At 39.5% G+C, this 23,421-nt stretch overlaps 2 protein-coding genes across 6 annotated transcripts in view; one reads left to right on the plus strand and one right to left on the minus strand.

Moving 5' to 3' along the window:
* Positions 1-13,616, minus strand: part of LOC122844105 (triple functional domain protein) — an 81,230-nt gene extending 67,614 nt beyond the window's left edge. For all 4 annotated transcript variants that reach the window (XM_044139304.1, XM_044139303.1, XM_044139301.1 and 1 more), the window contains exon 1: positions 12,906-13,616. In XM_044139304.1, the coding sequence (XP_043995239.1) occupies positions 12,906-12,975 (70 nt within the window). In that variant the 5' untranslated portion in view covers positions 12,976-13,616. The remainder of the gene's footprint in view (positions 1-12,905) is intronic.
* Positions 13,617-18,215: 4,599 nt separating this feature from the next.
* lg14h5orf49 (linkage group 14 C5orf49 homolog) lies at positions 18,216-21,933 on the plus strand. 2 transcript variants are annotated; one of them, XM_044138019.1, is made up of 3 exons: positions 18,216-18,418; positions 19,326-19,442; positions 21,679-21,933. In XM_044138019.1, exons 1-3 carry the CDS (start codon positions 18,302-18,304, stop codon positions 21,859-21,861), a joined length of 417 nt encoding a protein of 138 aa, XP_043993954.1. In that variant the 5' UTR covers positions 18,216-18,301; the 3' UTR covers positions 21,862-21,933. The 2 variants fall into 2 exon arrangements, with proteins under 2 accessions (XP_043993954.1, XP_043993955.1); XM_044138020.1 differs by having other exon boundaries at positions 18,219-18,418; positions 21,682-21,933.
* Positions 21,934-23,421: the final 1,488 nt, after the last annotated feature.

A 23,421-nucleotide genomic window follows, 5' to 3' on the forward strand; every position in this document is an offset into this window, starting at 1 on the left:
TAGTCACATCCACTTAGTGAGGAACATGCTACCAATACAGACTCACCCAACTTTGCTAGAACCAATCTTGGCATTGACTGGCTAGAGTGAGACTTGACAATGGAGCAGGGGCTAATGTTCACTCAGCAACAGCGTCCCACCAGTGATTGGCAACTATCGAAAAGTATATTGATGGTAAAATTTTATCATCATAAGAAGCATGAAGCTTAACTGTAAACTAAAAAGGTATTGAGGGAATTACTTTATTTTTCTTCTTTTCCTACTGTTTGTTCATTGGGAGCAACACTTTTTTTTTAAACAAAGGATCCTTAAACGCATTTATTTCTGTGTGATTCAATTGGCCTACTTCATGTCAACAATGTCCAGAAGTCCCATAAAATATATTGCCAAGGAAGAACAATCACTTTTATTGTTATCGTTCCAAACTATTTAACACACAGAAATGCGATGTCATCGTGAGCTGCCAGTGCTTTGGAAAGTTTAATTTATTCATTGGAAAAAGATCAAATTTTTGCATCTGCATCAGTTAGGCCTGTGAAAGAGATAAAAATTGATCTAGACAACTATAGTCAAAACTTAAAATGTTAACTGTTTGCATTTGCAGGATTTGTCAGTTTGCCTAAAAAGGTCAAAAGACAACAACACTGCCAAAACCTTTTGCTGCAAACTGCAAATCTAGGGAACAACTGGCACATAACGTAGGAGAATATTTAGGGAAGGTGAAATTTAGTAGAATTTTTGCCTTTGGAGATTCCCAAGCAATGGATATAGAGCACAGGAATACACAGAAACTGGCACAAGGGCGTACTTGATTGCAACAACAACCAATGCCAAAGTCTTGCACAAAAACAAAAACAAAAAAAGGCAAATTGAACTCTAAGAGAAATGCCAAGATCCCAAGGGAATGTTCTCTAAGTCCGACTACCTGGGAAAACCTCAAAAGGAATAAAGGTGCAGATAAAGAGAGAGAGAGAGAGACAAAGGGAGGCACAAGACAGACCTTCATACTTCACATATTTGCAATGCCAAAGAAGAGCACTTAAGCCGTTGTGTGAAACCATGTAATGCCAGACTGCATTTAGAGGTTGGCCACAATCTAAACAGTAGGACTTGTCATTGGACAGGAAGTCAAACATGCATGGACAAAAGGAAAACTATGCATAATGCATGTGTGCTTAAAGAGACTCGTGCTGCCACAAGTGGAGGCCTTTTCCTCCAGGACGGGGGCCGTTAAGACAAGATACATACGCTCTTGCTCCGCTAGCGAGCCCCTCAAACGTCACTCAAGCTGTTTGGATAAAGCCGGAGAGATCTCACAGATGTTCAAACGGCCGTTACAAAGATAAACGCACCGGGTTCAGTTCTGTAAAACATCCAATCCCTCTTTGCTCTCTCCACAGCGAACCCACCTAGACTTCAGCCCAGATAAACACTGGCCACACTGTGTCCTTAAAGCGAGCTCCTCTTCTGTTGACGTCCCGCTCTCGTCCCAAACACACACCGTTTCTGTGTCTGCGCCGGCGTCAACTGGAGACCACCCTTTCTGTGGGCCTCCCACACTTCCCCCTTCTCGGCAGGCCCACTCATCGTTTGACTCACGCAGAAATAGGAAAGGACTGTCCCCCCCCTCCTTTTCCCTCCATCTCTCCCTTTCATTTGGAAATACTAATCGTGTGGCTCATGCTGACTGAACTGGAGGTGTGTGGCGCAAATACAGTGAGTAATCAGCTGTTGTTTTCAAGGACACAGCTGCAGGGGTCAGACGAAAGACGCAAATGTCAAGGGGAGTAACATGTTGAGTAAGAAGTCATTCATTCGAGATATTTTATCGTTTGGCAACTCACACTAGAAACTAATATGACATACCTGGTGAGAGAGAGAGAGAAAATGAAGAGATTTATGATACTGTGTAGAGCTGTGAAACGATTAATCGGAATAGTCATGATGAATTAATCTAATTAATTCATCATGACTAATTCAGTTGAAATAATCGTCAACTGATTTAGTAATTGAAAATACACAAATTATAATGGCTGCACAGTGGCGCAGTTCGTAGAGCTGTTGCCTTGCAGCAAGAAGGTCCTGGGTTCGATTCCCGGCCCGGGGTCCTTCTGCATGGAGTTTGCATGTTCTCCCTGTGCATGGTGGGTTCTCTCCGGGTTCTCCGGCTTCCTCCCACAGTCCAAAAACATGACTGTCAGGTTAATTGGTCTCTCTAAATTCTCCCTAGGTGTGAGTGTGTGTGTGAATGGTTGTGTGTCTTGTATGTCTCTGTGTTGCCCTGCGACAGACTGGTGACCTGTCCAGGATGAACCCCGCCTCTCGTCCGGAACGTAGCTGGAGAGGAACCAGCAACCCTCCTGACCCCATTAGGGACAAGGGATGAACAGAAAATGGATGGATGGATGAATATAAGCAAATTATATGTACATTTTGCATACACATGTCAGATGAAAATAAAAACATTTGTCTGTAAATATTTTTTACCCAAAAGTCCTCAAGTGGTTTTAGCTTCACCTAACTCAAATTCACTAAATGATGCTATGTAATTACATTATAGGTAATAAAATATATTTCCCTATTTAACAGAGGAATTGGGTTACTTCTTTATTGAATTACATAAAACTTTTTTGAGCAAATAAAACAAATGTATTTAAAATAATTTTAAGGCTGGAGCAACAGAATATAAGGTGATGTGAAATAAATCTTTAGCTCAGTTAATCATTAGTAAGTCTTTGTGGACCTTAGCTTGACTGATTAAAAAAAAAGAAGTCTGTAATTGATTACAAGTTCCAGATTGTTTCTGTAAATTGAACTGTTCACTTTAGCGTTGATCGCAAATAAATCTTAACCCAGAGAATGCGCAAATTATCTTATTTTTTTGTGGCAAAGATCGCCCAACGAGACGGTCACTTCGTAATTGTGTGACAGATGTGCTTAAAGCCCCTTAATCAGGCTACAGCATGAACTCTTTTGTACAGAAACTCTCAATTGGCAAACTGTCGATGCAATCATACTGTGTGCCCTCAAAATGGATCCCAGGAGTGAGAGTGCCCCTGTTAGGTGGCCAAGATGAAAAAAACTTCAGCTCTGCTGTGAAGTTCAGTACCACAGGGTGCCGGCCTGAACCAGGACCGCAAGGGGACGAGCTCAAAGACCTCCTGCTGTTGACGGTTGGGTTTTACACAAGCCGCTGACTGGATCAGTTTCTATGGCATTCTAGCGCCGCTGCTCGAGCAGGAAAACAAAAAAGATGTGAAAACGGCTGTGAGAATAAGAATGAGGAATTGTGAGTGATAGGGGAGGGCAGCGGTGAGAAGGCAGTTTTGAATGCACCAGAGAGACCCAAAGAAAAACGAGCACAATGGTCTTTCAGGACTTGTCCCAGTTTGGTTCAGTCTCTTTACTCTTAATAGCTGCGGATACCCTTTTGGCAATTTTATTTTTTCCACCAATTCTAATCAATTGAGAGATAACTCTATAGTAATGGTCATGCTATTCATTAAACTGAAACTGTTTACTCAGGCTGGCACTACACTTCCTCATTGTTTCTACTCGGTTCTAAACAGACTTGTTAAACTCACTCTACATGTCTGCATCGCTATTCACACTCTCGGGGTTGCTATTTATGCTTTTCAGAGAGGAATATGCAAAGAAAGAGACTTCTCTGCAAAAATGTGATCCCACCCGCCCAACAACATACCTCCTGTCTTCTCCCTCTTTTCCATCTTCTCTCCATTTTTCTCTTTACCGCCTGCACCACTCTTTCCCCTCTCTGGTTCCAGTTTGTTGTAAGGAGACAGCAACGAGGCAGCAAATTTCTCCCCGAGCTCACACCAATTAGCTGTCACGCCGGAGAAATTACAGAACGGGAGCACGGCAGATGAGAGGGAGTGGGGGGGTGGAAAGTGGGACAGGAACCTTTTTATAAACACACGAAAAGGCGAGAGGTTGGCATGCTGGGGTGTGTGTGTGCGTGTGTGCTACACATTTCTGTAACTGAAAAAAAATAGCAAAATAATATCTCATTTAAATCCATCATAAACAGTCTGACAAATAGGATTCCTAGACCAGAGCAGATAATTGTGAATGGTTTCCAAACTGGTTTCTCCAAAGTTTGACTGGCCACCTACCCTTTTTAACCCATTTCCATTTGTCTTTAAAAACTTTTGTCAACAGCTAAAAGTATTTATTTTTAAATAAATATTGAATGCCATAAGCGTTCATCAATTAATAATAAAAGAAGCAAGGCTGATGTCACTTGGATGTATGCAATAACTTTTTAAGTAGTCTTCAGCAATGTATATTAACATTTAGCACTGTTAGCATTACTAACTTTAAGCTAGTGGTGTCCAGGTGTATTTCCTTGAAGCTTACCAACATTTCTACACTCTGTATAGTCCATGACAGACAGGAGTCAACTTCTAAAGAAGGGTCAGTTTGTTTCTTTAGCAATTTACCGAAACAAAGACGAAAATTGGATCAAGTACTGGCGAATAAGCAATACACCCGACAACGAGCAAAATTAAACTCTCTGTCATAGAGAGTTTAAACACCTCATTAAACACCTCACATAACTTTAGAAATTATAATTAGTTTTTCCTAACACCATGCTGATAACAATAAAATATAACTTTAGGGTCTTTTTCTCGCAGTAACAGCTTTAATACCGCAGTGTGTTGTAGTCAGCTCAATTTAGTAGCCTAGCTAACAGTATGTTAGCTTATCAGAACAATAAGCTAGGTATTTGAGTTCCCAATCAGCAGAACATATCAAGCTGAAAATTGGCTGACTTATTAGTACCTCCCTTCATATCAAGCTTTAACTCACCACAAAAGTCACATTTTGTAAATACACATGTCAAAATTCGATTTGAAAACTTTTCTGCTTACTTCGCCCAACTTTTATTGAAAATACATTGGTTTGTCACCTAACTGACAGCTCTTGGCACAGGCTGCATGGTTTGTGTGTGTTGCACATAAAACGTAAAACCCTTAAACTCAGTGTCATATACCGTTGCAACCTCTAAACTTGTCTCCCCTGTAGTTAGGTGACAGAAACTGCATCTTTCAATTTGCTCACTGAGCACCGAGTAAAGTGCTCAGTCATGACACGGGTCCTTTAGAAAATTTATTTTAAGAATGAGCCTAAAGAGAAAACATGGGTCACACACACACAACACAGATATGGTAGCTGCTGTTGCTATTGTGACACAGGAGCCAAAAAGTGCCAGATAAAAAAAAAAAAACCCACATCTACAATGGATCAAATACAACTTCCCTTGGGATAGATCTTGTACAACGTATCCTAGGAATAAAACTCTTTAAATGAGCATTAACGACAGAACACAGTTTTTTTTTTATTCTTCTGTTGACTAAATCTAAATACCAATTGTTGCTTTCTTTGCATGACTGGTTATTCCAAGCATTATTTTTTATAATTCCTTAACTTTCTTTCCAGGTCTCTACATTGGTAGACTCCAACCAAAAAAAAAAAAGAGTAATCCCGAAGAATAAAGACCAGATTAGATTAGGTCAGCGTGCATAATCCAATGATCTCTCACCTCCAACACAGTCAAAGCCTTTATAGCTGACAACATCACACAAGCCAACCGAGCCAAGGAACCTGTCCTGCTCCCATCCAGCTGCTCTCTGTATGTAATCTCTATAGCTCAGGATCAAGATCACAAACATTTGGACTTTCGAATGTTTGTGATCGCAACTGAAACAGGTTTCATTAACTTACTCCTTACACAAGTCACTCTTTGCGTCCTAGAACACTAAAAACCTGTTGAGACACACCTCTCAGTGTGAGAAGTGAACATTGTTCCGTCTTAATCGCAGCCTGGTTCATTTTGTTCAAGTGGATTCGATTTCAGCGATGCACAGACAAGTTCGAGCTGACATCATACACGCTTTGGGCAAAACACAAAACAGTGCAGATCATCAGTTTACAGAATGGCTTTGCTCTCTTAGTGTATGTTAACCCAGGTCCCATGACCCTAGATTGACCTTCCAGGCGTTTCTGGTGTGGATCCAAACTAGAGGGAACAAAACTTGAGATGTTGACTGACTTTGGAGTCCCTGATTCTAGAGTCCTGTCATTTTATAATTGTGTGGTCTCCCAACCAAATTAACAGTTTTTCCACCCTTTACGATGACATTCACAGTGAAAGAGACTGAAATGGCTGCTGCTGCTCCCTGTGTTTATCACATGGCCTTCTCTGTGCTAAGATAAGCGTCGCCAGCAGTCCATGTAAGGAAGCTTCTTTGAAAGACTATACCTAGTTCATTGTATGAAAGATAATACAGGTGACTGAGTTAACTAGGGTGGGAAAAAAGCCAAAATACTCCTGTGAAAGTGAGGAAGTGTGAAAAGCTGTCAACAGAGAGCAGACGGTAGTGACTTCACATGGCTCGTCGTCGTGTGAACCACGTGAAAGTGGAGAAGTCCTCTTTCAAACGCATAGAAACATTACAGACACAAAAATTATATCTATATTTCATATAAACTCTATTTGCATTCTACAGTTTTGTTAAATCTTAAATCTACAGTTTATCACAACACGGTTCTCAAATTTATCCAAAAGCATTACCAAGCAGGCGTGAAAGCCCATTTGAGCTAAAATTTTTAGCTCAAATTTCAGCTAACACTTGTTAGCTAAAAGTTAGCTAACAAAATTTTTACCTAATTTTACCCAAAAAAAATGTGCTAAAATTTTTTTAGCTAATTTTTTTGACCCCCACAGCCCTGATATTTGGCTGTGGGGGTCAAATATCCTGTTCTGTAAGCCGTTTTTACAGTCGTATGGTGAGGATGTTCAAAAGAATGTGTGGACAATTTGTTGCAGCTTATTTCCACAGATGCTTCTCCTACATGCACTTCACAACAAGACATTTTCAGCTGGAGACAGAAGAGAGCGGAAATCTGGGAAGTTCAGACTACTTAACAACGTAAATGTTTAGAAAGCGTATGCAGTTTATTTAAGCGGTCGTCTTTGACCAGCTACAAAATAAAAGTAGAAAAACACTTTTGGGTCTAAAGGACGCATGGGGAATTATTCAGTCCTTCAACATAGCTTTTTTTTTTTTGTTGTCTCTGCTTAATTTTGCTTCTCCAAAGCTTTGGACAGTAGGTTTTTTATCTAGTGTAAGCAGGGGATTTTTCTAGTCTCTCCTGGTAAAGCAGGAACTTTGCCTTTAGCTCTTTATTTACTGCTCTGGCTACAAGCCACCATTCACCTGTGGCCATTACACACGGATAACAGCTGAAAAGAAAACCAAGACGCCTTGTGAAAGTCTCCGAAAAGTGCTTCCTCTGTTAGGTGATTGGGTTTTGCCTTGGAGCAAGGAGACCCATCATGTGGAAAGAGCTTGAAATACAGCTGAAAGGATTCACTGGAAGCTAACTAGGATTTCTCCTAGATGGGTGCTGGTCATTTCATCACCGCGTTGCAGTTTTATACCCAAGTTGTACCCAAAGAAGCTTTTTGTCAGGGAACCTTTTGTAATATTCAAACCTACCATGGGGATGTTTCCTACCCGCTTTTGCAACCATTTTTTTTTCAAGGTGCGTATTATTTGACAACTATACAATTACTACAAAAACAAAGCACGATGCAACATTTTTCCAAAATGTAAGTTGCAAGCATCCAGGTCGCGTGGGTCGGAGGACGTCTAACAGAGGCGCTTCCATACTTCACCCGAAGCCGAGCAGTTGGCTTTGGGTCACGTCGTGGTTACGCGACGCCAGAATTCGCACGCACCTTTTACATACAGACCACTTGGGAACAATCTGCCACTTCTCACAATAATTATCAAAACAGAAAGAAGAAGGCAGGTGGGTAGGAGTACAACATCTATTACTACAAGGGGACAAGATGGTAATGGGGCAAACTGACCAGTGGCCCTGCTGGATATCTGCCCTTTTGAGGTCAACTAGGAACATCCCACTGGGAGCAGCATGTCCTGTGAGGAAATACATTTTCCTTCCCCTCTAGGAACGAGAGGGAAGAGACGCATGTCTTAGTTTCCTTCTTGGAAATGTTACCTTTGAGCCCCAAATCCACTCTTGCCAACAGGCTACCTCACTAAAACGCCTTTCAGGGAATTGCTGCCATATTCACAAATTGTCCCTCTCTAATGTGTTTGACATTTTACTATGCGAACAAGAAGTCCAAAGCAATGCTTTCACACATGCCTGACATCCAGACATCTTTAGTACATTGCAGGGCTTGCATACGCATGAAAAAACAATCTGTCTAAAAAAAATAAAATAAATGAGCATAAAGTCTACGTTGAACACAACATTGCAATCATTTGTATCCTTCCATCCCAAAAAAAAGACAGGACGATAACACAAATCTGCTTCGCTCCGCATTAGGCTTTAGCCTCTGCCGTGTGACTGACTCGGCAGCTTTGAGCCTGGAGGAAACCTTCCACCGACGGAGCTCAATCAGTCTCCATCTCCCAGATCAATAGCCATTAGCCTCGGAGAGCGTCCATCTTCTCATCTGTGCTCGTAGACCTCATCCTGGATGAATGGGACCAGAGTTATAAACATGGGCTCCAGATCGGATTTCTGCTTCCTTTTCCTCGTGCTTGACTGTTTCCCCTTGTTTTATTGTACAAACACACAGCATGCTCATTCAGATATTACAGAGCAAGCATTTGAATGGCTTACAATGGTTTAAAGGCTGTCGAGTAGCCAAAGGCCAGCGGGGGCTCTTCATGTCAATGCATTGAGTAGAAACACTACTAGCACAAATACGAACAAAGATTTTAAACAATAATTTTAACACTAAGACACTTAAAAAACAAATACACACACAAAAAAAAACCCAAACATTTCTGTACTGAAAAGTGGTGGATTTTCTACCGTTAGCTTCCAGTGAAACACGCACAGGACACTTGTTTTGGTTTCATTTTGTCTTAGAACAAAGAAACTCGAGACAATGCGACAAAAACAAAGGAGGAGAAAAACATGAAATAGACATTGGTGAAAAATAAATAAAGGGCAAAAAAATAACTAAACAGACAACAGGCAAGAAGGGAAAGAAAGCTGACAGTTGAGTAAAGATGGTAAATGATGAAGAGCGAGGTGAGGAAAAGATGTGTGTGGAGTTTAATATGGGAGTGGAGGGGTTCCTGTGGGATGAACCTCAAACTTTGCAAGTCATGACAAGACTTTTCAAATACATGAAGAGGAAGTTCACAAGCAAAACAGAAAGAGTCTCCCCTCCCCTTCACTCTTGCTATAAAAAAAAAAGTAGCATCGGTCTTAGCCACACACTGTCTTCAAAACTGGAGTCATTGATCAGAGCAAGAAAGTCAATCAGCAACATTAGCTTTAAAGGCTAATCTAATCAGTTTGTTGTCATTTTTATTCCAGAACCAGACAGTTTTTCTTTGGAATCGTCAACAGCTTAGTGGCAAACTGCAAGCAGCTCTGCTGAAAAATATAGAATATCGGTTATCTAATTTGGACTGGTTTATTCTAGACTGGATACTTGATATGCGCCACTTGATTCGCCAAATTGCGGACATTTTCCATTGATCGGCTTTATGAAATTATGTCAGTTTCTTAAGTTCCTTCTCATAAAATGTTTCAGAACTCCCAGCATTTTCTATGGATAAGCATATCAACAACATATGTAGTTCTGCGCATTAAAATTTGAGTTTACAAAAATTCACATACTTCTACCTCTATCTAAGAACATGCAGCATGTTTGGAACGTTTTTCCACCGCTTTATATTTGCCCACATGTTTCTAGGTCTCAAAAGCCATATTACAACAACATGCTGGTCAGGGTTTGCTGCGTCGCAAGATTTCAAATGCAGATCTCATCAGCAATGATTGACAAAACGCACCAGGAAAAAAAAAAGTCTTGTCACGGCTAACAGCGGCAGCCGCAGATTTGTTCCCGAGAACCTCTTTTATTAGTTTCTGCTGCAGCGGTTGAGCCACGGCCATAAACGCATTAAAAAGGTTACATCGGCAACGCTTCTCAACCAGTTAAATTAAAGGTAATAAATGGTCTAAGTGAGATAAGGAGGTGTTTATGGCACTCTGCAGATAGCTTTGTTGTAATTTGAGAAAAGAATAGCTGAGTCCCACATGAAACATGTGCAGTTCACAAAACACAAGCGAAAACAAAGTGTGTTTGCAAGAATGCTTCTTGCTTCGCTTTTTAAGCGGAAACCAAAAGATCACCTCAATGCGGATACTGAACTTCCCTTTGCGGCTCGTTGTCTCGCTAGACCCAAAACCCACAGGAGCCAGAGGGTGGCGAGTCAACGCGCTGCATCCACCTGCTTATTAACAGCATCTCTTTAAGTATTCTCCAAAATCTGACATGTCACTGAGGTCCAGTGCGTCACTTTCACCTTGTGTGTGTGGGGGGACAGGGGGTTTTACTAAAAGTCCCTTTTTGTACAAACAAAAAGAGACAGGTGTATGTATGTATATATATATATATATACATACATACACCTGTCTCTTTATGTATATGTATATATATATATACATATACATATGTATATGTATATATATATATACATATACATATGTATATATATATATATATATATATATATATATATATATATATATATATATATATATATATACATATATATATATATATATATATATATATATGCATATATATATATATATATATATATATATATATATATATATATATATATATATATACATATATATATATACAGGTATGTCTAAAATAATGTTTTTGAATACTTTCAAAAAGTTTCATATTTCCTGTCACTTTTTGTAGAGAGTGAAACTTGTAAAATATCAAGCCTACATTTCTTGTAATTTTGATGATTATATCACACACACAGTGAAAGCTTGAAACTCATTAAAATATCTTGAAGTTAAATATTGGAAACTCTTTGTGTCATGGCCTAATTGGCTTATTTACTCAAAACACCCGCAAATGTTTCCTGGTATTTTAATTGCCATTGAAGGTAAAACAACAAAAAAAAGGTAAATTACTGCCAAAAAAGAAAAAAAATCTCAGAACCTTTCTAGAAAAAGAAGAAAATTTCTGACTTTGAAAAGTCTAAATTTTGCTAGAAAAAAAACTCTGAAATTTTAAAACCTAAACTTGTTTAAAACCTAAAAGAAAAAAACCTTATTCAAAATTCATGCTTAAGTAGTCCTATCAACATTTGAGTCTATCAAAAATTATTCTTCATATATATGCATATATATATATGATATTTACACTAAAAAATGCAAGCTGGATTAGATGGTTTGGTTGAGCCATGACTGTTTCTAATGATGAAAATAGATTAATTATTAATTAAATGCCATTTTGTCAACTATATTCTGAAACTTTCATGCCAATATTACTTGGGGATTTTTTTCTTAATTAATTTTGAGTGACAGCTTTTCAGTGATTCTACTGTAAATTGAGGGACATGCTGTACATTACCCTGGAATAACAGCTTTAAATTAGCTGTAGCCATCCTAATTCTTTATCATTAACTACTCTGTACATCTCCAATTTCAAAAACAAGGAAACTGTATTGCCCTGTCAGTTTAATACATTTGATTTGATATACAGTTCTGAGCTAACCCACCTACCCAATGTGTGTTTAAACGCACGGAAGTATCAAAACAAATACCCAGCTCACACATTTTTTCTCTATGTTCAGTATGCTGGGTTAAAATAGAACATAACCTTATGTTTAAGTGACCGCTTGAATCTCCACAAGGAGTTCTGGAATTCACAGTTTATGAGCCATTGTTGCACTGACTATAGGCCCACATCTGCTTACACCATACAGTCAACACGCACAAATTAGCCTGCTGAAATAACATGTTAGCATTTTATTATACAGTCTGTGAAAAGAAGTATATGACGGTACGTTACATTACACGTTTTAATACGGAAATAGACACTGGCTGGCACTGGGGAGAAAATGGTAACATTTAGCTATGGTAGCTATTTGGGTGAAAAAGACGCTAGCTTTGGTTGTTCAGTGCACACCCAGGTTATATGTGCCACGCCATGTATTGTTTACATGTATTGTCACAACGGCTGTGCTCGCTGTGACAGCATGGGAAACAACGTATACCCACGCCAACAGAATACATTATTCTGAACAAACACGCATTATCTATATCCTCGCTTAATCTGCAGAGAAACTCGGTAGACATGAATCTGACTGGTGACTGGTCCACCCACAGTCAAGCTAGCTCATCTTAAAGGAGCTAGCATCCACTAGCCAGCAGTGAGGACCCAGCAAATCTGAGCCAGGAGTCATTAGCTTCTCGGCTAGCACACAGAGCACAGAGTTCAAATGTGTAGATTAAACAACCAGCCCATTATCAAACACTGGGTTCGTGCAATAAATATTAAATACTCCATTTGCACCCGAAAATAAAAAAACTCTTCCTGTACTATTGGCTGACTTAAAGTCGCTTTGACACATACAGGTCTGGAGGCAAAAGCAGAACATTCCATTTTTCCTTACAATTTAACTCCAGCTGTTTTTCCACTATTCTTGTTTTGATATGTAACTGCTGGGCTCTATGAGTTTAATAGCCATATAAAGACAAGAGCACAGGTTTGAACTTCCAAATACTAGAACCAGACAAACACAGCAAAATCGAGGAGCTGTCCGAAAATGGAACTTGGGAGAATTAGCAGTCCAGCTAATGCTGAGCTATATGCTGTAGTAGCAGAAATCGATCAGATAGGACATATATACACAACAGCATTAGCCTTGGCTATTTACTATGCGTTTCACTTAAGAATACGAGGGGAATTTACAGACTGTTTTCATTATGAGCCACTAAGAAGATCAGACGGATGGGGAAACAATGTCTATCTAGTAGCTGGACCAAAGGAAGCTTGGTTTCCCACTCCTTACCGGTCTTAAAGAACGCCTCTATGTCGCCGGCGTCCTTCGTGGTTTCCTCCGCTCCTTCCCCGGAGCTCATGGCTGCCTCGACCAGATCCCCCGAGCTCACTACCTCCTAAGTGGAAGATACCTCCAAAAAACGAGAAAAAGACTGAGCACGGTCTCTCCCGTACTGGAAAAAAGCGTCATGGAAGCCACACGGATGGCTGCGGGGACTGGTGAGCGTTAGCCGTGCCATCTGCAAACCTCCATCTTGGGGTAACGTAATTGGAAACGATCAGACAGGGGGCACCGGGTTCCTCCTCGGACTGGAGCCGAGGGGAGAGTCTGTGAAGCGGCGGGAGGGGCTGGGTCGCTCGGCTCGGTGAATCTCCGTCAGATTTCGGAAATGAGCAGACTTCGGGTCATCAAGGAACAACAGGAGTGCAAGTTAGAGGCCAAATATGGGTCATTACAAGTTATAACAAAAACGATTACGTGACAAAATAGCGCCTCGTATTATATTTGTGAAAAAATGAAAGCATTTAAGTCACCGAATTCACAATTTTACTTTAATCTATGAGCTGTATGTTAAGTAGCAGAAACAAATTGGGAGTAAACGCACAGGTAGGAACTGATTGTTTTAAGGGAATGCTAAAGGTTTAGTTACTAATTCTTCAAGAAAGTAAAACTACAGTAAGGAACGTCTCCCGGAAACAACAATACCAGAAAAGTACAGCTGCTTTGGTTAAGATCCTGTTTTGGTTAAGATCCTTTATTGGACAAGAGCTGACCGCTTGCGGCTGCTGCCATCTGCTGGATGAATCCGGAATTGATGTATTAGATCTGGTCCAAGATTGTATAAAAAACTTGATTGTGTACATGCAATAATTCTCGAACCTTTTCACATATTGTCAAGTTACAACCACAAACTTCTATGTATTATATTGGAATTCTATTAACAACAACAACAACAAAAAAAAACCCACCTCAGTAAAATACTTTAAAAATGAAAATTATGCATCATTTGGGAGGCAAAGGGGGAATCTCTACAAGTTTTTTTTTTTAAAGTTGTTGCTGTTTTCTGAATATTGTAGCATACATTTACATTCAATCTCCCAAGGCATTTTTCTTTCTTAAACCTCCTTTTGGCATCTCCTTTTTAGGTATTTCTCTATGTACTTTGCTCACTTAGAGCGGGACTTTTATAAAATGTTGACGTCTCCATAAAGTGATAACATGCGTGGCTTTGTTTTGAATAGAGGGATGATGGGACGTAATTTTCAAAAACTGACTTAGTTTTTTTTTTTTTGGTCTCTTTTGCCTCATGTTGCTTTTCTATCAATTCCTTCATCTGAGTACATCTGTCTAATAATTATAACAATGACACACGGAGTGGGATCAAACATTAAGACATCATTAATATGGAAGTGGTTTTAATTTATTTTATAAACAATTTATAAACAATAAATAAACTACAGTTTCACTCCCTGCTGTGTTTCCTGTTTTGTCCACCAGGGGGGAGTGTTATACCAACGCTCAGCTAGCATCTCCAGGAATGTTTACGCTCGTTTCACTGAACTAGATCCATCGTGCTTCTAAATATAATAATAATAATAATAATAATAATAATAATAATAATAATAATAATAATAATAATAATAATAATAATAATAATAATAATAATAATAATAATAGGTAGAAGAAAGGTAATCATTAAATGACAGTTTTTTATAAAACGGATTAGACATTAACACAGACACATCAAAATCTTACATGGTTGTTGTGGGTTTAACTATATTTGATTGGTACAATAAAACTAACAGTCCCCATAAATTTCTTGTGTTGTCAAAGCTGGCCCAATAATCAATCTAAGGTGCTGCTTTGAGAGGAGAAGGGCCTTCTGACTTCTTACAGAGAATATTGATGTCAAAACTTCAAATTTGTTAGTATGTGTACAAATAACTCCCAAAATTTGCTCTGAAATTTTGCTAATGTCAAATTTAAAATCATTTAAATTTAAAATCTATGTTTATTGAATATTTAGAAGAACTGACAGCAGGGGGGAAACCTTCTTGTTCTCTTTAGTTAACACATTTTAAGTTTTAACTACAACTGAATCTCAACAAATAACTGAAAAAGTCTATTTGTTGTTAAATACAAACCTTCCTGGTGCAACAGTCTGTGAGAAAAAGCTGGACAATGGATGTAGTTGCCAACCAAATTCAATTTAATTTTTCTATTCATGTTCTAAATAATGTGAGATGACTAATATGGGGAGCAAGCTAGATTTTATATAACATGTTAACTTTTAGTTAAATCACATTAGCTGTTGTGGTGACTGGGAAGTTGGCCCCCCATTTAACATTTTGTTTAAGGCCATGTTCAGTCTTCAAATGAATCTATGTTTGCCAAAACAATTTTCCTCTATTTTCGTAATATCTGTAAAAGTTTGTTTCAGAGATACATGAGCTTGTAGTTGGTGGCACTGTTGCCGTGTTGCAAGTACAAATCCTGACCTGGGATTTTTTATTTATTTATTTTTCACAAAAAGAAGCGAACCTCATTTTCCATTTTGAAACCCAGAAAATGAGTCTTTTCTGACATCATCACAGTGAATACGGATGTTTGGTTTCATGCTTTTATAGGGACTTGGAATATCCAGCACACCTGTGTGAAATTTCATTGGTAACAAGAGTGTTAAAACTCCTTGTTCTGTTTTTTTTTTTTTTTTTTTATCAGCAGTGGAACATTTCAGGGGAAACGCAGTGACAGCAGTGGCCTGTTTTTATTAACTCAGCCCCGCTGAATGGCCGACCCCCAAGATTGTTTCATTCCCACCGCAGCCCCCCATCCCCGATAAATAGCAATATATCCCTCCGAAATGTCAGCAGTAATTACTCCTGCGCTCTGAGACAACCTCTGAAATAAAAGAAAGCTGGTGACGATCATGTGCCCTTATCCGTGCTTTGTCCACATATCCCCCCTGACTGTCCTCGCTGCTGCTGGAAAGAACCCCTGGCGGTCCAAATCTCCGCTCTCCAGACCCACATGTGGTCTGTGTAATGTGTGTGCGGGTGAGTGTGTTTGTTTCTAATACCTTGTGGGGACCATTTTCCTGACACATACTACGTTGTGGGGACCCTCTGCTTTTTGTGGGGACTGAAGCCTGGTCCTCACAAAGGGAAACGCTGTTTTTGGGTCAGGGGTCAGATTTAGGACTAAGGTGTGAATTGAGTTTTGGTTAGGTATGTAATGGGTGAGGTTAGGGTAAAGGTAAGGGTAAGGTTCAGGTTGTAGAAATGAATAGAAGTCAATTAAAGTCCCCACAAAGATAGACACGCAAATATGCATGTGTGTGTGTGTGTGTGTGTGTGTCGCAGTCAGGCACAGCTCTCAGCAGAGTGGCGTGCTTGCATTAGCTACCCCCTGCTAACGCTGTCATAATTACAAGGAGGAAGAGAGAAAAAGCAGCAGGTGGGATTGGCTCACAGACTGTGGAAGGTGGCCGGGGTCTGATGAATTAAAACTAATAGGTTAACTGGAATGCTGCTCCAATTAGTTTGTCACAGATGCAATTTATATATACAACTATTTGACATAAAAAAAAAAAAAAAAAGTTTACACCCCTTCAAACTATTATTTTACAACTACCAAACTCAGTGTGTGAAAAATTTGCACTGGGGCGCCAAGACAATGGGGTAAAAAGGATTTATAGTCAGCATTTTCTGTATTTAACAGCTGTTTGCGCCGGTGTAAATGACTTGATGAGTAACAGAGGCACACCTTTAATGTCTTCTCAATTCTAATTTGAATCAATGTGAGTTATGATAACGTTTCTCTTTCGGATCAATACGGTATTTCTGAATTTGAATTTGAATTGAAAACGTCTCAGAAAGTACAAAGTTGCACCCCTGATCAGACTGGATGTATTTTACTGGGATTTTATGAGACAGCAATGCAAAGTTGGTGCATCAGCATAGAGGTCAGGGATAAAGTTGAACACGTGTTAAAAGCAGAGTAGATCTTTAAAACAAACAAACCACCTGACAGCATAAAGAGTGTAGCAGAACTTCAAATCAACCACATCATTGCCAGACATTACCATAAAGACAGCCGCAACAGGTTCTGTTTGCAATGTGTCGCAAGACATATAGTAGACGCAGCAGACAGAGGAGCTATATTGCCAGGGTTGCTTATCTTCAGCAGGGACAAGAAAGTTTGTCAGAGATTTTTGGAAAATTGATCTAAATTCAGGGTAATTCTGGAAGAACATCTCAAATCTCAGGACTTGACGTTGCTCCAGCATGGTAACTACCTGAAACACCCAGCCAGAGCTAAAACGGAGTGGATTAGATCAATGGTCATTCACATATTAGCACAGTCTGGTCATGTTCCAGCAATAAATTGAACAAGGAATCTGTGGCTGTAAATGAAAATTGCTATTAGTGTCTGTCTCAGCTAGAGCTAGTTTGCAAAGAGGAAGACTTGGTGTAATTTTAGGAAAATGTGGAGCAGATGTTAGTACTGACGGTTCCCTCCCATGACGGCCCTCATTCAAATCCCTGCTTCTCAAGTTTGCATGTTCTCTGTGCTCTCTCCGGGTACTCCGCCACAGCCCAGAAATATGCATGCTTGATTAGATGGCAACTGCCGTGAAGGACTGACAGCCTCTCCAGGGTGCGCCCTGCCTCTTGCTCAACGGCCCCTGGAGGTAGGAACCATCTCGCCTGCAACCCAGCACAGATCAAACGGGTAAAGAAGATGGATGGATGTGTCATACCTTCCATTTCACAATTTTGCCAGTATGTCTGACCTTTAGATTCAATTTGTTCAGATTAACTGGTACCACACCATCTACTTTATACATTGCCAATGGACTGGATGGTTATTTATATGAATATCTAAATATATATATACATATTTTGAATCATTGCCAGGAAACATTGAAATGTCGTCCATAATTGAGCCACATATGCCATGTCCTTGAGGCATATTGTGTCCACGCCTTCCAATACTATTTGCTGTCACAGTTACCAAACAAATTAAGTGACAGAGGTCTGAAGGCCCTCCAAGGGACAAATGCCACTGCAGGCAGAGAATAACAGCGGTGAGACAACGTGCCGTCCTCAGATGTTTAGGAGAGCCAGTTAAATTAGACTGAACATCTGTATTTATACTGGGCTCAAATCACATTAAGAAATTTGTCAATTGCCTTCCCTGAGCGTTACTGAAATCAATTCCTAAAAGGTTACACGGCAGAGTATGGCTCAGAAACTCCAATTTCCAAGTCAAACAACGAGCCTCTGAAAGCATCACATCCGACCTCCGCTCGGTATCCTAGCAACCACCAAACACTAGCATTCTCCCAGGCTGACAGTTCCCATTTTCGGGGAGGTCGGGTCGTTTGTTTGCTCGTGTGGAAGATGGACGCTTCACCCGAAGATCAAACCAAAGCGGTGGTTAAACCCGCAATCTTCAGTTTAATCTCACCGCAAAGGAATCAGCCCAAAGAACTGTCTTACTTCAACACCAAGGCAAAGGTAATGCTAATGAAGCTAATGAAGTGGAATTCAACTGATATTGTTGCTAAATGTCAGCACCCTGATTTTCTTTATTGTACAAATTACAATGAGTACGCAGTCCCTGCGAGAAAGACGTCACGGTCGGACGGGAAGTGTGGAAAGCCAAACCCACTATATGCAAATAATAAATAGGTAAAAATAGAAAAGCGGCCGCGACGGCGCGCGGGGGGAGGAGTAAAAGCGCACATACGTTAGTCCGACGTGAGGTTCCGCTCCACCCCCCTCTGGAATCGCGCGCAGGGTAAAACTCTCACCACGCGGGGTCTTCTCGACCCCTTCGAGGTTAAATAGTACATTTTATAGCATTTTGGTTAAATAGTTGCCTAAAGTGTTAGCTCTGTACTCGTCACATTTGAAACTACTTAAAGTTTTAACCAACTGTTCTAATATCTCTCTCGGTTTTATAGTAGTGTTTCATATTTTGTCTTTTAATTTGGTCTTTTACTATTCCTCATTCCAAAACCTACACATTTCAGGATGCTTTTAATGGTTGCTTATTAATTAACTATTGAATATCATATTATGAATCATTTTGACAGAAAACCTCCCTCAAAACCGTATAGATTAATGGATTGTAATTTAGGATCTGATGACAGCTTGACAAACAAAAAAAACATTTTAGCTACAAAGAACCATTCCCTCGAAACCTGGCATATTAACATGCTTGGCATCTAGAGGCACTCTCACGCTCCGGTGTTGAGCAAGCTCTGCACTGGTGGCAACATGATTCTGTAGAGCAGAAGATGGAAAACTGCTCTTTCATATGCAGGTCTCTTAGCACAACATATTACATACACATGTTGGCAAAAAAAACTCTACAGGCCATAAAACACATTCGTGCTGTTGGCTTGTTCTCCGTTTTCAGGTCGCTGAAGTGCCCATGTTTGACCGAATGTACCCCAACCTTGAGGATTTAGATACGAAGACGCAATTCCACTCCCAGAAGAGCTTGAGAAGGAGAGCACTCGACATAAACGAGGAGGTAAGCGCTACGACATGTCATGTCACCTAGTTCAATTCTATTCAGGACTGAGTTAAAGGTCGATAAACTCCACAGATAATAAAGACAAAAAAAAAAAAATCCAGATATTCTCAAATAACCACTGAGAGCATTGCTAGCTTTTTGTAGTGAAAAAATCAGATGCTAAAAATCTTCTTTCAAGTTCTCCTACATTTAATATGACAGTTACACTCTTTAAACTAATACTCTGTCTAACCACTTTTTGATATATTTCCATCTTTTGTTCAATTTTCTATGTTTCTGTCAATATTTTTCCACTGTGCCTGAGCAAATGTTTTCCAAATCTCTCAGATTGTGAGAACAACTCTTCTCCTGTTAAACCTCCTCGGGTGAGCTCGCAGATTTTCTGTCAGATTTACTTCTGAGCTTTGACAGGGCCATTCTAAAACTTTAACATTCACGTCATTAAGTTATTCTTTTTTTTGTTGTTGTTTTTCTTTTTTATTTGGATGCAAGTTCAAACCCTGTAATCGTGGAAAATAACACCTCTCCATCTCCAGCTTTCAAGCAGACACCTGTAGGTGTTAGGCAACAAAAACAACAAAAAACAAAACAACTATCCATGATACTGCCACCACTGTGTTTCACTATGAGTATCGCATTCTTTAGGTAGGCTTCTGCGTTGTGTTTGTTTCATATTTACCTTTTGAAGCTGTTTTCGAACATTCAATTCAGGTTCTTTTAGACCAAAATATTTTTCAGAAGGTTTCAGACCCTGATATCTGATCAACAGCCACGCTCTGCAGTCCAGACATAAACTGAAATTAGGAGATTATTGTGGTGATGGCAGTTTGATGTTCTGGAACATGCAGGTGGCAACACATCACCAATGATGTTAGCAGCAAAAAATAAATAAAAAAACAGATTTTTTTCCAGACATGAAAAGAAAATCGGCAAAAACAAAACCTGTCTGTTTTGTTTTGTCCGTCGACAGGTTTCCCAGGAGTCTCTGCTCCGGCAAGTTCATTATAACACGAGCAAGTTCATTATTCATTATTCCAAGTTCATTATTCCTTGAGCGCGGCGCTTCAAGGAAGAGCAACGAAAAAGAAACCCGAGCTGAATCTCAGACTCCGCTGGCCCCGGTTGAGCTTGTCAAATGTCAAAGGTCACGAGAGTACAATAAGAAAAAAGATGAACAAATTGTTGTTGAGGTTGGCCAGGGAGGAATCCCAGGAGAGAGCCTCTCTGATCTGAGAGAGTTAATAGTTCCACTTGAATTTGAAAAACCTGCACAACCCAAGTTGCAACCTTTTAGCAAACAGTACAGCAAAGTATTCGAGAGGCAAAAGTGAAGTTGTCTGTGTTTTGCGTCTGAGAGACTCGAACGGGCAGAAAAGACTCAAAGGCACCAACTGATTCCTCCATTTTGCCTCTTATTAAACCTCAGCTCCTCAAGTATGTTGGTGTTGATGTAATATTTTTACTGCCCTGGCGCTGACATGCGAGCTTTGTGACATTTGTTTCATGTTTCCTTTCCGAAGCCTTTTCAGTTCCTTGGAGTAATTATTCATGTCAAAGAAAAGTAGCTCACAGTGAGTTTCTGGGTCGCTGAAAGGAGAAAGAGCGCTGAACAAAGCGGAGGCAAACACACACTGCTGAGCTTGTAATTACCCCGAGTTGAGTGGTTGGCTGTCAGGGTTGCTGACAGTTCCTGCTGAATTAGAACATTGCTTTTCCAAGGGTTACATTTGAATATGAATGTAAAATAAACTGTTCTCTTGTGTGCTCAGAGAGTGGATTATTTCTTGTTGGCCCCATAGTTTTTGCTGAAACCCATTAAGCCGAGACGAGTAGTTCACAGAGCCAGGAGTGGGCGCTGTTGCGCCTGTAGAGATTTTATATATGTAGACGAGTTGGGGAGCCACCAAATGAAAAGATCTTTTTTTTTTTTTTGCTCTAATATCGGTTTCCTGCCAGCGTGTTCTTCTGGACGTTTATTTTAGCAGCAATGTTTTTGTTACAGCACTTTCTTTGTCCTTCACACCTCTACATTGCTATTCTTGTAAACAAAGTCTCTTTTGTGTGGGAAATGCAAAGATAAATGTAAAAAAAACAAACAGAGGCTGCATGAAGACATTTAGCTTGAAATATTTCTAAACATTGAGCTCAGATTTAGGATATTTCCGAATCTATCTAAAGACGTTTGAAAGCACCATGGCGTATCCAGTTCTAAGTATCACTTTCTCTGCCCTAGCAGGAGAGGTCCAGACCTGTGGCTCTGCTGTCGTCTTCGGAATATGGCCGTCGTTTCAATTCAACCATCAACCGAACAGCGAAGCGGCACCCCCGCGTGGCTTTGATCGAATCCGATTTTTACAGAAAAAACGGGATCATCTGGAGTATGGCAGAAGGATATGGGTCAGTGGTTCCACTCTGAAAGCTCTGTCCCAGCCTGACATACAAGGGGTTGGTTCCTTCTGTCTTCGCATAATAAATGTGTTTTTCACCAGGTTGTTTTTGTGTGATAGGACATATTTTAGACAGATGCTTGGTATAGTTTCAGATGGAATAACATTCATAGATATGCTACCTTCTCCACAGATGAATCAGAAAGTAAACACACAATGACATTAAACACAGAATAGTGATTTAGAATCACTGTAATGTCATGAACAAGTTTGTTCACATGATAAGTCATTGAAAACATGCATCACCTTCCAACTACTTCCTGTCTTCTTCGTCACAGTTTGCACCAGTGGCGACATCCGGTTGCTGATTGTGTGGTGTGGAAAAAATTTGTTTCTATTGAAGTTTTGCGAAATAAACCAATTCTATGCAGCTGAAAATCCACCTTATCATTGTGCCAAAACTTTTTTGGTTGAAAATCTAGGTCTTTTGTTTGTTTTTTGTTCAAAACTGGCACGTTTTGAATTAATTGGATTATTATTTTTTTTTAAATGTGAAATTGCGCAATTATATGGTCGGTGGTCTGCTTTTCACATAAATTACAGGTTCCCTGAACTGGAAAAATATTTGCGGCGTCACGTTTATATTTCAGACATCTTGTATTTTTTTGACTGCTTATTGCTTTTTTTCCTTTTCCCACCTTCACTTTTTTCAAACACCTGTTTTCTCCTTAACAATCTTCACAAACTGTGAACTCACACAACCAGAACCGTCTCTGTATATCAAATAAGTTTAGTCGTGGGGTTTTTTTATCGCTAGTCGGCCTACTGATATTTGTCTTATGGTAGAAATATACCTTTTATTCTCGGTAGCGCGGCGGAGAGCTATTTCGGTCTTGTTTGTGGTTTGTTAATGAGGATTAGGAGCCAACACACAAGGTGATATTTTCTGTTTTCAAATAAGAAGGGAAAAAACCTGGATGAGTAAATGAACAGTGCTGTAATACGGGGTAGTAGTTTGTAACTAAAGCCTTAAGAATAATTGGTTTCACACCTCCGGGAGCTGTGGAGTAAAATCTGGTCTGTTGCTCCTTGGCACTTTTCTGTAAGATCGTTGTTCTCTCTGCATGGATTTATGAATATTAATACCAACATACTTAAAATGTCTCTTACATTTTCCTTGTTAACATTTTCATGGAGCAGTGAGTTGCTTTTGTGAAACAAGAGACAAGATGAAGTGCTTTCATAGGTTATTTCTATAAAATGTTGTATTCAAATGCGTCCTTTCTGATACAGCATATAATAAAATATTTAATCATGGCCTTGGATATTATTTCTTCATTTGCATTTTCTTTAAGTGGCAAAAATAAATAAATAATCCAACTGAATAACAATATGACTCAAAACGCAGCTTTGATCTGGAACAATTCTCTATTTAGTTTAGGCTTACATTTTCTTTCTGAAAAAAACAAACAATAGATTTTAGCACATATATGACTTATTGATCCTCCAAATGAAAATATTTGCAGGTTTAGGAGCTTAAAACATATTATTTGGATTAGGGAAGTAATGCTAACTTACCTTAACTAACA

Source organism: Gambusia affinis, linkage group LG14 (genome assembly GCF_019740435.1).
Source record: "Gambusia affinis linkage group LG14, SWU_Gaff_1.0, whole genome shotgun sequence".
In the NCBI taxonomy this organism is placed as follows: Eukaryota; Metazoa; Chordata; class Actinopteri; order Cyprinodontiformes; family Poeciliidae; genus Gambusia; species Gambusia affinis.